The sequence below is a fragment of the Seriola dumerili genome, unplaced genomic scaffold (assembly GCF_002260705.1).
Source record: "Seriola dumerili isolate Sdu_G_001 unplaced genomic scaffold, Sdu_1.0 BDQW01000091.1, whole genome shotgun sequence".
NCBI classification, from domain to species: Eukaryota; Metazoa; Chordata; class Actinopteri; order Carangiformes; family Carangidae; genus Seriola; species Seriola dumerili.
This window is the reverse complement of record NW_019174346.1, coordinates 4,728,577-4,742,463: the sequence shown is the minus strand read 5'-3', so window position 1 is coordinate 4,742,463 and position 13,887 is coordinate 4,728,577. Positions and strand designations below refer to the sequence as shown.

Genomic DNA, 13,887 nt, shown 5'->3' with positions numbered 1-13,887 from the left:
AAGGCTGTTAATGTTGTTGTGATACAGCATCGTTCATCCGGGAGGTCTGATGCATTCAAGTGTCCCAGATTAAATGTGAATGCAGGCTCGGAAGTTCAGTCATCTACATCCTAACACACTCTTAAAAATAGTCCCTTTATGTAACGGCACATTTTCTAAGAAAACTGAGGGGCATGACTTTGATCACCCCCGTGACCTGATCCTTGTCTCCTGTCAGTGATGTTTATAATAAACCAGCGTTTCCTCTGTTTGTAGGTTGGCATAATGGCTGAGCAGACACCAGATGAGTTCATCTGTGAGTATGAGTCCAGCTGTCAGTGTGTGTGCGTGTGAGAAAGAGACAGAGCGAGAGAGGAGTGAGAGACCAGGTTGTGATGACAGGTGTGATGTTTGTCCCAGGGTGCGAGGACTGTGGCCAGTACCATGACTCTGAGTGTCCTGAGCTTGGACCGCTGGTGACCGTCCAGGACTCCTTCGTCCTCAGCCGAGCTCGGTGAGTGTTTCATCCACACAGAGTCTGTAAGATCCAGCTGATTGAAACCTCACTGGTCCTGACAGTCGTTCACCTGCTGAGCTGTCCTCGAGCAAGTAGATTTAAACTGACGCTGACCTCTGACCTCCTGATGGAGGCTGGATTTTGAAAATACAAAGCCTTTACAGGTGTGGTGTTACTAATATTATAGACCTTCCACAGAGATTGCTAAATCTGTATCTTCAGGCAAATCCACATTTTATCATTTAAATGGAGGCTGTGTAATCACATCAGGTGAAGTGCTTGGAAATGAGTTTTGTGTTATTGCCATTTCATAACATACATACTATCCTGTTCCTGGATCAGGTCCTCTCTACCAAACAGCCTGGAGATCAGAGAGGTGGCCAACGGGGAGGAGGGGGTGTTTGTCCTGCGACGGCTGGTAAAGAGGACCCGCTTTGGGCCCTATGAGGCTAAGAGGGTCGCTCACCTGGAGAGGGAAGGCACGTTTCCTCTGAAGGTGATGAATCCTGTCCAGGTGTACTTGTAGAGAAGACGCATTCACTGCTCTGACGTGATTGCATACGTTGTTGTATTAACTTCCTTCCTTATTAATCCTCCAGATCTTCCAGAGGGACGGTTTGGTGGTGTGTTTTGACTCCAGCAGTGAAGAAGACTGCAACTGGATGATGCTGGTACGACCTGCAACGGACCACATGCACCAGAACCTGACGGCTTACCAGCAGGACGATGACGTGTACTTCAACACCTCCCAGGTACCTGCATCCACCTTAAACCTGAGCCCAGGAGACTCGCGTGGTTTTCATGTTTGCCTCTGCTCCCTGTTTCCCAGGACGTGCTCCCAGGCACAGAGCTGAGGGTCTGGTACGGAGCTTTCTACGCCAAGAAGATGGAGAAGCCCATGCTGAAGCCTCCACTTCAACCGCCACCACCTCCATCAGGTACATGACCTTACTTGCCCCAAGGCTTTTGTAGATCACAATGGCAACAATGTGAATTATACCTTAGGGCTACCGCTAACGACTATATTTCTATCGATTAATACTAAATGATTCATTTTCCTCCAGAAAATCTAAATGACACCCTGGCACGGTCAGTAAGTCCAGATTCTCGCCTAAACATTCTCCATATACTTATTCAGTGTAAGTTCTCGGCAGCAGCAGACGACTTCATGACTCTGTTAGAGGATTTATCAGCTATGAGGACAAACGATATTAAAAAGCTCCATCTACTAATGATCAGACAAAACTTACATGACGTAATCCTCCACGTGTTTGTGACTGATCTCGCTGTGCACCATAAAAATAATAATCACAAAATAACACAGGTTAAACAAGACTTATAGTGAAGGGATTTGAACTGTGATGTGCTCATCCTCCCACAGTCAGACATTAACCAGCTGATTTTATCTGCATCTTATCCATACACTTATTGATCCAGCTCACACTATTACTGGTTCTTTTTTTTTTTAAAAAGAATAAATTCAGAACAGGATTTGATTGATTTGTTCTCTAGTTGCTCAGGTTACAACAATCTGTCACGTTCTAAGATTCATGGTGATCTAAGATAATCAGTTAGACTTACATACATACAGCTTTTCTTTTAGCTTTTCATAACAATTACCTATTAGCTTAACCAGCGCGATGTTGATGTTGGAGTCGGCAGAGGAAACTGTCTCTTTTCTGTTTGTTGCTTGTTGAACAGTTGGTTGGGTAAAGTTCTTATTGGCCTTTTACTTTTTATCGCACTTACAGTAAAGTTCAGTAATAGTTGGTCAACAGCCCAGAGAGCAGAGGACTGAGTGCAACCATAAATGATAAATAGAAAATAAATATATGTCGGTTAATGGTGACTGGCCACCACAGATAAATCAATGTATGGGAAACGATTCGCTGACTTAAAATATTCAAAACATTTTCAAAGTGGAGGTTGTCATGTATGGCGACTAATCCCAGCAGCCCTATTGTATCTCATAGTTTTTCTCTCTTCTTCTCAGATGTGACATCTTCATCTGATAAAACAGACACCTCAGAGCAAACCGGAGCCCACATGCCCTCAGTGGCTGAAGAAAACAACGCAGGTGAGATAAACATCATCGCTCCAGTCACTGCATCTCAGAAATGTTTACTCTTTCAGCTAAATTCAGGCTCATTTTCTTCAAGCTTTAAATTGCATCAGATTTAGGTTTTCAGCCGTTCCTCCGCAGCGAGTTCAACAGGAGTCGCTTCTCTAAATTGAGGAAATGCTGTGTCATGGTCGCTCATTCTGAATCCCCTACTTGTGTTGATCTCAGGCAACATGCTGAGTCAACTCGATGAGGTGAAGACAGTCAGCGTGCTTCCAGCCGACCCGCTCCTGCCCCACGAAGAGAGCCTGGTCGGCCCTGAGGAGGAGGAGGAGGAGGAGGAGGAGGAGGGTGGCCCCCCTGCAGCTCAGCCGGGCCCCAAGAGAGGGCCGGGCCGAGGGAGGAGAGCTAAGGGACGCAGGCCTGGAGCCACAGCTACTACAAGCAAAAGCAAAGGTGAGAATAAACAGTTCAAAAAGTCTTTGTTTTGATATGTTTTGGAGCAGTTGATTGGTTGTTGTTGGAAAACGTGGCTATCATGTTGAGAGGTGTCTGAACAGTTGTAAAGGAGCCAATGTATCAACATGTGTTGTTGCATGTTTCACATCATTTTGAGCTGAACAAGTTGCAACAGGTTCAGGCACATTCTGCACAGGCTGCCAAAGAGCATTCTGGGAAAACGCTGTAAATCACTACCTGAAGTGGAGACAGACGGAGCAGGTGTATGACCAAATACCTGCAACACTAATGACATTCCCATCAGCCTCAGCTGGTCTTTGTGTTTAGTGCTAAGTAGAAAATGTTAGCATGCTAACACGCTAAACTAATGCGAATGTGATAAACATCATACCTGGGCTCAGAAATCCAGACTCAGTTTGACCCTTATTACCATCCGATGCCACATCTACTGTAGATCTCTCTTTGACATTGGATTCCTGATGTGTGCAGATGTGAAGCCCCCGGTGGAGACGTCAGAGCCGGTGGCCTCAGAGGCCACAGCAGAAGAAGAAGAGAGTGCTCCAGAGAGCGGGCCCGTCCTGAAGAGACACAAATCCAGAGAGCACAAGAGGGTGTACCGCTGCTCTCTCTGCAACAAGGTCTTCCAGAACAGCAGCAATCTCAACAGACACATCCGATCTCATGGTACGTGAAGTCCAATTCATCATCTCTTAGTGCAAAATCACACAATTCAAATAAACGGATATTAAAGTTTCCTTCATGTACGTCCTCTTAGGTGACAAGCTGTTCAAATGTGACGAATGCGACAAGTTGTTCAGTCGCAAGGAGAGTCTGAAGCAGCACATCTCTTACAAGCACAGCAAGAACGTGGTGGGTAACGCTCCAGCCTGTCACCTCAGGGGTTTGTGCTGACTCTGCTGGTTAATGTGATCTTTTCATGTGCACCAACAGCCTGACCAGGAGTACAAATACAAATGCAACACGTGTGAGAAATCCTTCCGCCTGGAAAATGCCTTAAAGTTCCACAACTGCCGCACAGGTAGCACAAAGCACGGACCTAGTTTTTTTTTTTTTTTTCAACTTTTTATTTTGTTTGATATGAAATGATCTGATCACGTTCCTACCAGGTCTTATCCTGTTTAGTTTTGATCGATTTCATCTTCCTCTCCCGCCAGACGACAAGACGTTCCAGTGTGACATCTGCTCGCGCTTCTTCTCCACCAACAGTAACCTCTCCAAGCACAAGAAGAAGCACGGCGAGAAGCTCTACTCCTGCGAAATCTGCAACAAGATGTTCTATCGCAAAGACGTGATGCAGGAGCACCACAGGAGGCACGGTGTGGGTGAGTCAGACCAGAGCACAGAGCCATAGTTCTGTCATGACTTGTTTATACACTGTTCTGTTAACAGTAAGGGAAATGTAGAAGGAAATGTCATACCTCATGTTTTAGATGACATAGGACGTTGTTTTGATCATGGAAATTGAGAGCTGTAGGCTTGATCAAAACCAGCATCATAAATAGGCTGAGCTATAAAGGACCAGTCTGAAGTGTGTAGAGGTGTGTGTGTGTGCATGTGGTTATTCTGTAGCAGCCCTGTGTCATTTGCACGATTTAACGACAGCAAAGACAGCGAACTGACGTGTGTAACGGCACCACACTCGGACGCTGCCTTCAGAGGCTGCGCGGATTTAATGAACTGAAGAGATGATTTTCATCTCATAAAAAATACATTAATCATGTTCATTTATAAATCAATGCAGACTGATTTCCTGCCTAAATCACACTAAACATTAGTATTAATTATTAACATTAAATGCATCTACTGGTGTGAGGGGCGTGTCATTCAAATAGTTTCTTTATATTTTAAGAATTCTTTCATTATTGCTGCACATCTGCTGCAACTATTTAGATTTCTTGTTGGTAAAATCACCAGATTTCCAGTGGAGTGGCATTGCGTCAGAAACAGAAACATCTGCTCTCAGAGTCTAAGAAGTCCACACAGACTGGCAAAGTAAATGTCATTGTCAGGGAAATAACAAACTGTTGATACTCTGGAATTTGCGCCGCCACAAAAATGTCTTTTAGAAAAACATGGTACTGGATATAAAAAGTAGAAAGAACTTTGCTCAAGTTAATTTAGTTCTGTTTATCACAGACAGATGATTGGACAAAAATGGATGTTTCTGTGCAGGAAGTTGAGTGTATATGACAGAAGTCTAATTCATGTAAAAAACCCAGCATCTACAACACTCTTATAAAAACTAAAACAAAACTGTGGAGAGCTCCAGCTCAAATACACCTTTAGTTGCATGTCACTGTATGTCTTCTATGATTTAAACCCATAATGCATCTGCACAGGACCAAAGCACATGAAGCGAGAGGAGCTGGAGGCCAATGGAGAAGAAGGGACCAAGTACAGGAAGGAGCCGTCACCCTGTCCCATCTGTGGCAAGGTGAGCAATCTGCACAGCAGGTCAAATACCTGCACACACGTCCAGGTGACGCGATCAGTGACGTGCGTGCTTTGTGTGCACAGGTGTTCTCCTGCAGGAGTAACATGAACAAGCACCTGTTGACTCACGGTGATAAGAAGTACACCTGTGAGATCTGCGGCCGCAAGTTCTTCCGCGTGGACGTCCTTCGGGATCACATCCACGTTCACTTCAAGGTGAGTCAGTGAGGAGGGGAGGAGGGAAGACTTTTCCACTCTGATACTGAATCTGCAACAAGCTCAGCAGCTGACTCAGTCAAAACTGCAAGAAAACCTTTTAACTGCACATACTGTATTTGCTTCGTACTGTTATATTCAGCATGTTGTTATCGATGCATCCTGTTTTAAAACATGTGCGATGCCCGTCCTGTCTCGTCAGCACCTTTCACTGCTTTAGCTGCATGAACCCACGAGCTGGCAGCTTTCTGTTCTGTCGTCACACCATGACTCAGAATCAGTTGCAACAAAATCGAGGATTTACAGGAGGAAAACTTACAGCCCAGTGTGAAATGTGCAGAAATCAGAATCAGAAATACTTTATTAATCCCCTGCGGGAAATTGTTGTGTTGCATGGGGGCGGGGCGCAGACTCTCACAACTAGACGCTTGGTCCCAATTTTCTCAGGGATATTGTTGTTTCAGGACGATTTAAAGTGAAGAAATATATTTAAAGTGAAGAAATATGCTATTTCTTCTGCACTCTAACTTTGCTCTGGCCAGTTATATTTGCTCTGCAACAGCTCCACTCCCTGTCACACTGTAGGACAGTCACATCACAACACAAAGGTAGAAAGGCCTTGCTAGGACTGTCACAAAATAAAGATCAAATGAATTCGAAATGACCAATTCTTTCGAATTTATTCGAATGTGCGCCCCTCCCCTGTGTACTCACGCCCCCTCCCCTAAAACAACACAACGCGTCAGTATGTCTAACATCACAGTCTTCCCATTCTTCCAGCAATCAAATGTTAAATTTTTAACGGCTGTATTAACTCGTCGTTTTCGTTATGCCTGTCACTTCGACCTTGCTCTATATAAAAGTCTCAAAGTGCTACAGCAACATTGAACACTCAATATGATGGAAAATAATAAAACGTGTCACATCACATACAACAGGAAGGAGCTCCGGCAGCTTTGGACCTAAAAGGTAGCAAGGTAAAACACAGTAGAACGGTCCGGCCTACTACCTCATATTATTTGCCAGAAACACAAGTCAATCAACATGATCGGGATCAATAGCGGCTCTTATAGAGACTGCAGCCTACATTTCCAACAGGTCATTACAGCTCGAACATGAACTTTTCACCCCACGTTCAAACAACTGTTAGAATAAAAAGTGACAGCCCTATGCCTTACACACGTTTAACCATCAAGTTTACTCGCTCACAGAAAGGACTGCAGCACCAGCTTCCTGCTCTAATGACACATTAGATTTAAATTAATAAAAAGAATTCAAAACTTTAAAGAAATAAAAATTTTTTACTCCGTCCATGTAGCTTGAAGTGTATTTTATTGCTTCAAAATGTGGTAGCACTTCCTGATAAAGTTGATCGTAGATTGTAATTAACAACAGCAAAAAAATATCAATACATTCATTATCCAAATCATCAGAACTTAATCATGTGCTCAGTACATCCCAAACGTGTTTTTTCCATTGAAATATACATTTAAAAAAAAGTAAAGACCATGTTTGTGTCTGTTCTTCGAGGACATGATATCACTGTTTGGGTGAAGTATTCCTAATAAGGAATTAACTGTCACACAGACAGGGGTAATTTCAGGTGCCGGCAGTTTGTTTTCATGCTGTTGCACTCATTTCAAGACACCATGGAAAAGACTAAAATGCCCATAATACACCATGTTAGAGGAGTAGCACCTTGGACCATACATGTTTGATTAAATTAGCCCTGTGGATCGTAGCTGTCATTGACTTTCATTGGCATTTCATCAGGACATAGCCTTAATGGATGAGCAGGAGAGAGAAGGCTTCATCAAGAAAATCGGCATCTCGGCAGGAAACAGCGACGAAACAGACGATGATGAAGAGGAAGATGATCCTGAGCACCACAAGTACAACTGCAAGAAATGTCAAGTAAGCTTTGTCCTGACAGACTTCAACACACGCTTTAAAACCCTTATCTGAACGCACTCATTAACTTGTAATAAAATTCCGAGGGTTGGGTTGAAAAATCTTTTACAGTATAAAAATATTTTGTCTTTCCTCATTTGTCTCGAGCCGAGTGTTGCAGGTCACGTTCACAAACATGTTCAAGGCAAACTATGGCGACAGATATATAAGACCCTCCTGATACATAGAGCTGAGAGCAGATATAACCTGCATCAATATCTTAGTTTGTAGCTAACAACACGAGCCTCCTTCTCCTGTGCCTCCAGCTGTCATTTGCGAAGGGGAAAGAATACCTGAAGCACATCATGGAGCAGCACAAGGAGAGAGGCTACGGCTGCGCCATCTGCAACCGACGCTTCGCACTGAAGGCCACCTACAACGCTCACCTGGTCATCCACAGAGAGCAGCTGCCCGACCCTGCGGTGCAGAAGTAAGAGTGCAGGGGGCAGCACAGAGGCATGATCCAGCTCACAGAGTCGGTTGTGGTTTTTGTGTTTGTTTAGACTTGTCCTGTCATGGCTGAGATAATAGAGAAGGATGGAGACAGGAATGTCAGCAGAGCTCTGTTCTGTACTGATATATTTATTATTTTGTACAGTATCTTTTTTGTGCTGAAGAGGAAACTCCATGTTTTTTACTCCATTAAACACATATGGATCACAGAAGAGGAGATTTAAGTGAAGAATTAATTTTAATGCAACATTACGTCCAGTTGTTATTGAGATGGTCCTGATCAGGATCTATTAGAGCTCTACCTGAGAGTGGATGGTCTAGTCTGAATCTTTTAAAGGTTTAGACAAAGTGAAAGTGAAATATGAAGTCAACTCGCTGCAGTAAAAGTTTACTGTAAACATTTCAAATCTGCTCATCTGTCCTAAAGGTACATCCATCCGTGTGAAATCTGTGGCCGAATCTTCAACAGTATCGGGAACCTGGAAAGACACAAGATCATCCACACTGGTGAGCAACAGTCTGAGCCTCTGTGTAAATGTTGGTCTGATCCTGTACCGTTTTATTTTGAAGTTTCCTGGGGTAGATATTTAAACAGAGACACCCAATTGGTCACATGTTGCTTCTATCACCTTATGAAAGTGTTCTAAAAAGCTTTTTCATTCATTTTGCATGATCATTGAACCTGTGTGTGTGCGTGTGTGTGTGTGTGTGATCATTCAGGGGTGAAGAGCCACAGCTGTGACAAGTGCGGCAAATCATTTGCGAGGAAAGACATGCTGAAGGAGCACCTCAGGGTTCACGACGACATCCGAGACTTCCTGTGCGCAGAGTGCGGGAAAGGTGCGAGTCTCACTGCTGCATCACACTCCTCATGACTGTTGTTTTGTCACTGTGTAAGAATCAACGTGGAGAAGTTGATGTCCGGGTCATTGTCATGCTGAGGAAATGTTTTCCTGTGCAGGCATGAAGACCAAACACGCTCTGAGGCACCACATGAAGCTTCACAAGGGCATCAAGGAGTACGAGTGTAAGGCATGTAACCGCAAGTTTGCCCAAAAGGTCAACATGCTGAAACACTACAAGAGACACACAGGTGAGTCAAAGTGTGTGTGTTACAGACACAGGGGCGCTGAGTGGAAAGAAAAACAATTATGTTTAATACTGGTTCGTTTACTACTTGTGCATTTTCACTGTAACTGACACCGACATTGTAAACTTCACATAAATGACTTTGTGTAACTGTCTGTGTGTTTATTCTCATGCCTGCAGGTGTAAAGGACTTCATGTGTGAGCTGTGTGGAAAGACGTTCAGTGAGAGGACGACTCTAGAGACGCACAAGCTCATCCACACAGGCAAGTTTCTCCTGTCAGTTAAAACCAGGCTGGTTCAGGCAGCTCTGACTGTTATGAGCCAGTTACAAGATGAACATGGGAGCCTGTCATTTGGTCTTTTTTTCCCCCAGTATGTTCAGAGCCAGAAAAGTGTAGCGTAGAGTGAATCTGCAGCTTGATTTATGCAGCCTGCCGCATACAAAAACACCAAACCACCACTCAGAAAATTAAAGCTATAAAACTAAAAGTTGAAGTTCTGTTCTCTGGGAACAGAGAAGGAACTATTTCATCAACACACAAAGCAAATGCATTTAATAATTTCGGTCTGGCAATCTGGCAAGCTAAGGCTAACAGAGTTAGCTAGCTAACACTAATGAGTTGATTATCTCCATAACATTGTCTTCCAACACCCACTTGATTTTAAGTGGATATGTTTATAATAACTGTCAGTCAGACAAAAAGCAACACGCATCATAATTATTGATTGGTGCCCGTGTTATAATGAATTATAAATGTTTCTTTAGTGCTTAGTGTTTAGATGTGTGTGATTTAACATCTCCTTTAAAGTCAGATAAATCAAAAAACTTCTGATTAGTGTTGACAAGTAATATTAACAGCACTTCTCTGACTAAGAACTTAAAAAATAAAACTAGCAAGTGGAAGATACATGAAGAATAAAATGTATTTTTATCAACTGCTTGGAGGTAAAAGAAAAAAGATATTAACATTTGGGAAAAACACATGCTCACACTCATGTTGAGAGTTAGATGTTCAGATTGACTCCTCTGTTTTATCTGTTCTGTAAAATAAGAAACAGACATCTTGTCTGTTTTAATTGGTATGAAAACCAAAGTGTAAAAACTTTTCGCTTTTACATTTAGGATACGCTAACTGTTCCCCTGTTTCAGGCCGTATGCTAGGCTAGGCTAGGCTAACCATGCCCTGGGTGTAGCTTCATATTCACCACACGGACGTGAGAGGTGTCAATCTTTTTGGATGAAAAGGGATGACTGAGTGAGATTTAACTTGGACTTTATTGATGTATTCAGTTTTATTTTTGTCCATCTTGAGGCTCCATAAAAAAGAGTTTGCAAAAGAGGGAAAGAAAGAAATTTGAACCCACCATTAATGTGCAGATTGTTGACGTCAGTGACATCACAGCGTGCTGGACTGACCTCGTTTCCCTGTCTCACTGCAGTGGGTAAGACGTGGACATGTGGGACCTGTGATAAGAAGTACCTGACGGAGTACATGCTGCAGAAGCACGTCCACCTGACCCACGAGAAGGTGGAGGCCCAGTCGTGTCACCTCTGCGGGACCAAGGTGTCCACCCGCGCATCCATGAACCGACACCTGCGGCGCAAGCACCCTGAGGTGAGTCCTGTCGGGAAGGGATCCGCGTGTTTTACCACCCAGTTCAGTAGCTAATGTCCAATCCTGAAAGTGGACCAGTCCAACTGTGAGTGTTCTCCTTTACGCCTCCAGGTGGTGTCTGTGAGAATCGATGAGTTCGATGACCTTCAGGAAACTTCGACAATCAATGATTCGTCTATCAGCATAGTGCAGGTTCGATAAAAATTCTGGGCTTTAATGAAGCAGCACACAGCAATGAAAGACACTTCTCAGCTCAGTTTGAATATCTAATCAATGAATTAGATGCTAGTATGATGTTGATGCCCGGTGATCCTGTGTGTCTTGTCACTTAGACTCTCAACTCCCTTGTGGTTCACTTTAATATGTGAATATAAAACATGTTTAGATCATAACAAGATCTAAGAATACCGAGTTCCTGTTTATTCACAGTAAGATCTATGAATCAGACACACTCCTACTGTCTATCACAGCTTTACTATGGCACCTTTTATACCTGTGTTCATCCTGTTGTTTGACCCCCCCCCCAGCCCACTCTGACCCTTGAAAAAGATGGCGTGTCTCAGGAGAGGCCGAGCCGACCGTTCCGACACCCCAAGAAGAAGCAGAGAGTTCCAGCCGAGCCGGAGCTCTCCGAGTCCGACGAATACGTAGATTTCCCTGAGCCGAGGCACGAGCCCATGGCAGAGTTCAACGCCGTCATCGTTGGTGATGAAACAGAGACGAGCTCTGCTGTGCAGAGTATCCAACAGGTACATATGAAGATTTATACAAAGGTTACTGCTTTATTCTTAAAATAACATGTCCAATCTCTTTTTTGAAAGACCAGAAGAAATAAAGACTTTATACAAGGCAGGTGGCCTGGGTAAAACTCTCTTGCTGAGGAGCCGACTACACGTTGCCGAGGGAAAGCAGAATGAATAAAAATCTGCAGAAGCAACGATGAGATACATTTATAAAATAATGTTATCGCGTCTCTGGCTCTGTGTCGCTGAGATCTCATTTTTCTTTTTGTTGTTCAGCTGATCAGAACTGATCATTCACCAACTGATGGATATTGTTTTCAGTTATCAGAGTATCATAAAATAAATTTAAGTAATGAAATACAAGCTGTGAATAAACTGACAGATAATGACATAAAACCACACTGTTACATTACACCGCAATTATGACTTCATTAGGGATGTTACATGTTGAAGTGAAAATTAAACAATAAATGATGATGATAAGCTCTGCAGTACGAAGCGACGAGAAAAGATAAATAAATCATAGTAAAATAATTAAAATGATCATAATTTATAGGTCATTTAATTTAAAATTTTCAGATTTTTCATCAGTCAGTTTTATGAAAGAATCAAATGTGTTACATCCAATGTTAAGTCATGATTCATAAAGTAATGTGATGTTATGATGGTTGCAATTTAAGACTTAACAGATCATCACAGTATTCAACAGTTATTATAATGTCTGTACAACTGTAAACAGTTTACAAACAGTTCTCTTGCTTCAAAAAGAAAAACGAGATTAAAAAAAAAAGAGATCAGGGATCATCTGACCTTGAAAAGCTCAGATGTGACTGACTTGATATAAAACATTAATATTTAACACTCATATAATTTAAGGACATATCAACGTAATAAAACGAAAAGATAAAAGGATCCATGTTTCCACCAGCAGATGAGTTTCTCTTCTCATTTTGTTTCCTGCTGCTGCTGTTTCAGGTGGTGGTCCTCACCGACCCCAGCGCTCCATCGGCCTCCTCCCCCAACAGTTCGGTGGGGCTGACCAACATCACCGTCACGCCCATCACCAGCCACGCCCCCGCCCAGTTCACCAGCCTGCAGCCTGTAGCTGTGGGTCACCTGACGGCCAGCGACCGGCCGCTCACGCTGGACAATTCCATCCTCACTGTCACTTTCGACACGGTCAGCGGCTCCGCCATGCTCCACAACCGTCCTGCTGAGCTCGTCCCAGAGACAGTGGGTCCCGGCGGAGGCGCCACCCCTCAGTCGGTCGCCCACTTCATCAACCTCACCACTCTGGTCAACCCCATGGGCCACCAGCTGGAGGCCCCAACTCTGGCCTGGAGGCCCGTATCGGCTGCTGAGGGAAGCCAGGTCACCCCCGTGGTGGAGGGTCCTCAGGGGGAGAGTCAGGAGGCCCAGAACCAGGGCCCGGATCCAGGCCGACCCGGCCAGAGCCAGCAGCCCGGCCCACAGCAGCAGAGCAGCTCCGCACAGCAGATGTTCAGCTACTGAGCAAGAGACTAGAGGTGCTGGTCACCTCACACTCACCGACATCATCACATAGTAGAGTAGATTTTATGACTCAACTGTACGAGCTTTGATCACTGTCACCCAGATGCCTCTCCAGCCCCATGGAAGTGAATGAAACTGAAATGATTTTTTTCTTTCTTTTACATACTGAGAAAACAAAGTGGCTGTTAATAATTAACATGATATTTTTAAAAAAAAAGAGAGAGAGAGAAATGGTACATTCAGCCAAAATCATTGACACTCTCCTGGAAGATTTACATTTCAAACCAAAGCAACATGTCGAATATTCAAATGCCTTACCAGCCTTTTAAAAACATGCATGTTTTCAAGATGAATCTGCTGCTCGAACAATGAAATATGGAAACGTACCAACCTGAAAACAGAAGACACACTGTGCAGTCGACAAGTTAGATGAAAACACTTCTACCAGGTTGTGTGATAAGTGGTGGTTGGCATATTCCTAAAAGTGGCTCTCTCATAAATGTTATTTTTGAATGCTGTAGACTGTCATTGTTGTTGAACTGTCTGGAAAAAATACTGGAAGCCTTTTTGTACTGTTATTTTTAAACAAAAGACCTCTTTAAAAAATGGTTCTTGTTTGTATTCGTCTTCATAGAAATTCAGGCGTCAACAACAGTGATAACTGCCCACAGGAGGGGGCATCTCCTGAGCAGTGAGGTCTGCAGTGAGACACCATCTGAATCATGAGCGAACCTGCTTCTGTTTGTCTGTTTACAGCAAAATGACCATCTGCTTTCAAACTCCTCACAGATCTCAGGCCAGCAACATGTCGGTCCTCCAGTTAGTCAGAAGCTGAA

The 13,887-nt window shown here is 43.6% G+C and overlaps 1 protein-coding gene across 1 annotated transcript; it reads left to right on the top strand.

The window, feature by feature from the left end:
• The first annotated feature begins 264 nt into the window (after positions 1-264).
• On the top strand, positions 265-13,601 carry prdm15 (PR/SET domain 15). The gene is made up of 23 exons (XM_022746100.1): positions 265-295; positions 400-493; positions 839-992; positions 1,096-1,248; positions 1,326-1,434; positions 2,490-2,573; positions 2,787-3,014; positions 3,507-3,701; positions 3,793-3,887; positions 3,969-4,056; positions 4,193-4,360; positions 5,378-5,472; positions 5,556-5,687; positions 7,461-7,601; positions 7,904-8,067; positions 8,518-8,597; positions 8,811-8,930; positions 9,052-9,183; positions 9,360-9,443; positions 10,621-10,796; positions 10,908-10,988; positions 11,324-11,545; positions 12,515-13,601. The coding sequence occupies exons 1-23, from the start codon at positions 265-267 to the stop codon at positions 13,049-13,051; spliced, it is 3,363 nt and encodes a 1,120-aa protein (XP_022601821.1). The 3' UTR covers positions 13,052-13,601.
• Positions 13,602-13,887: the final 286 nt, after the last annotated feature.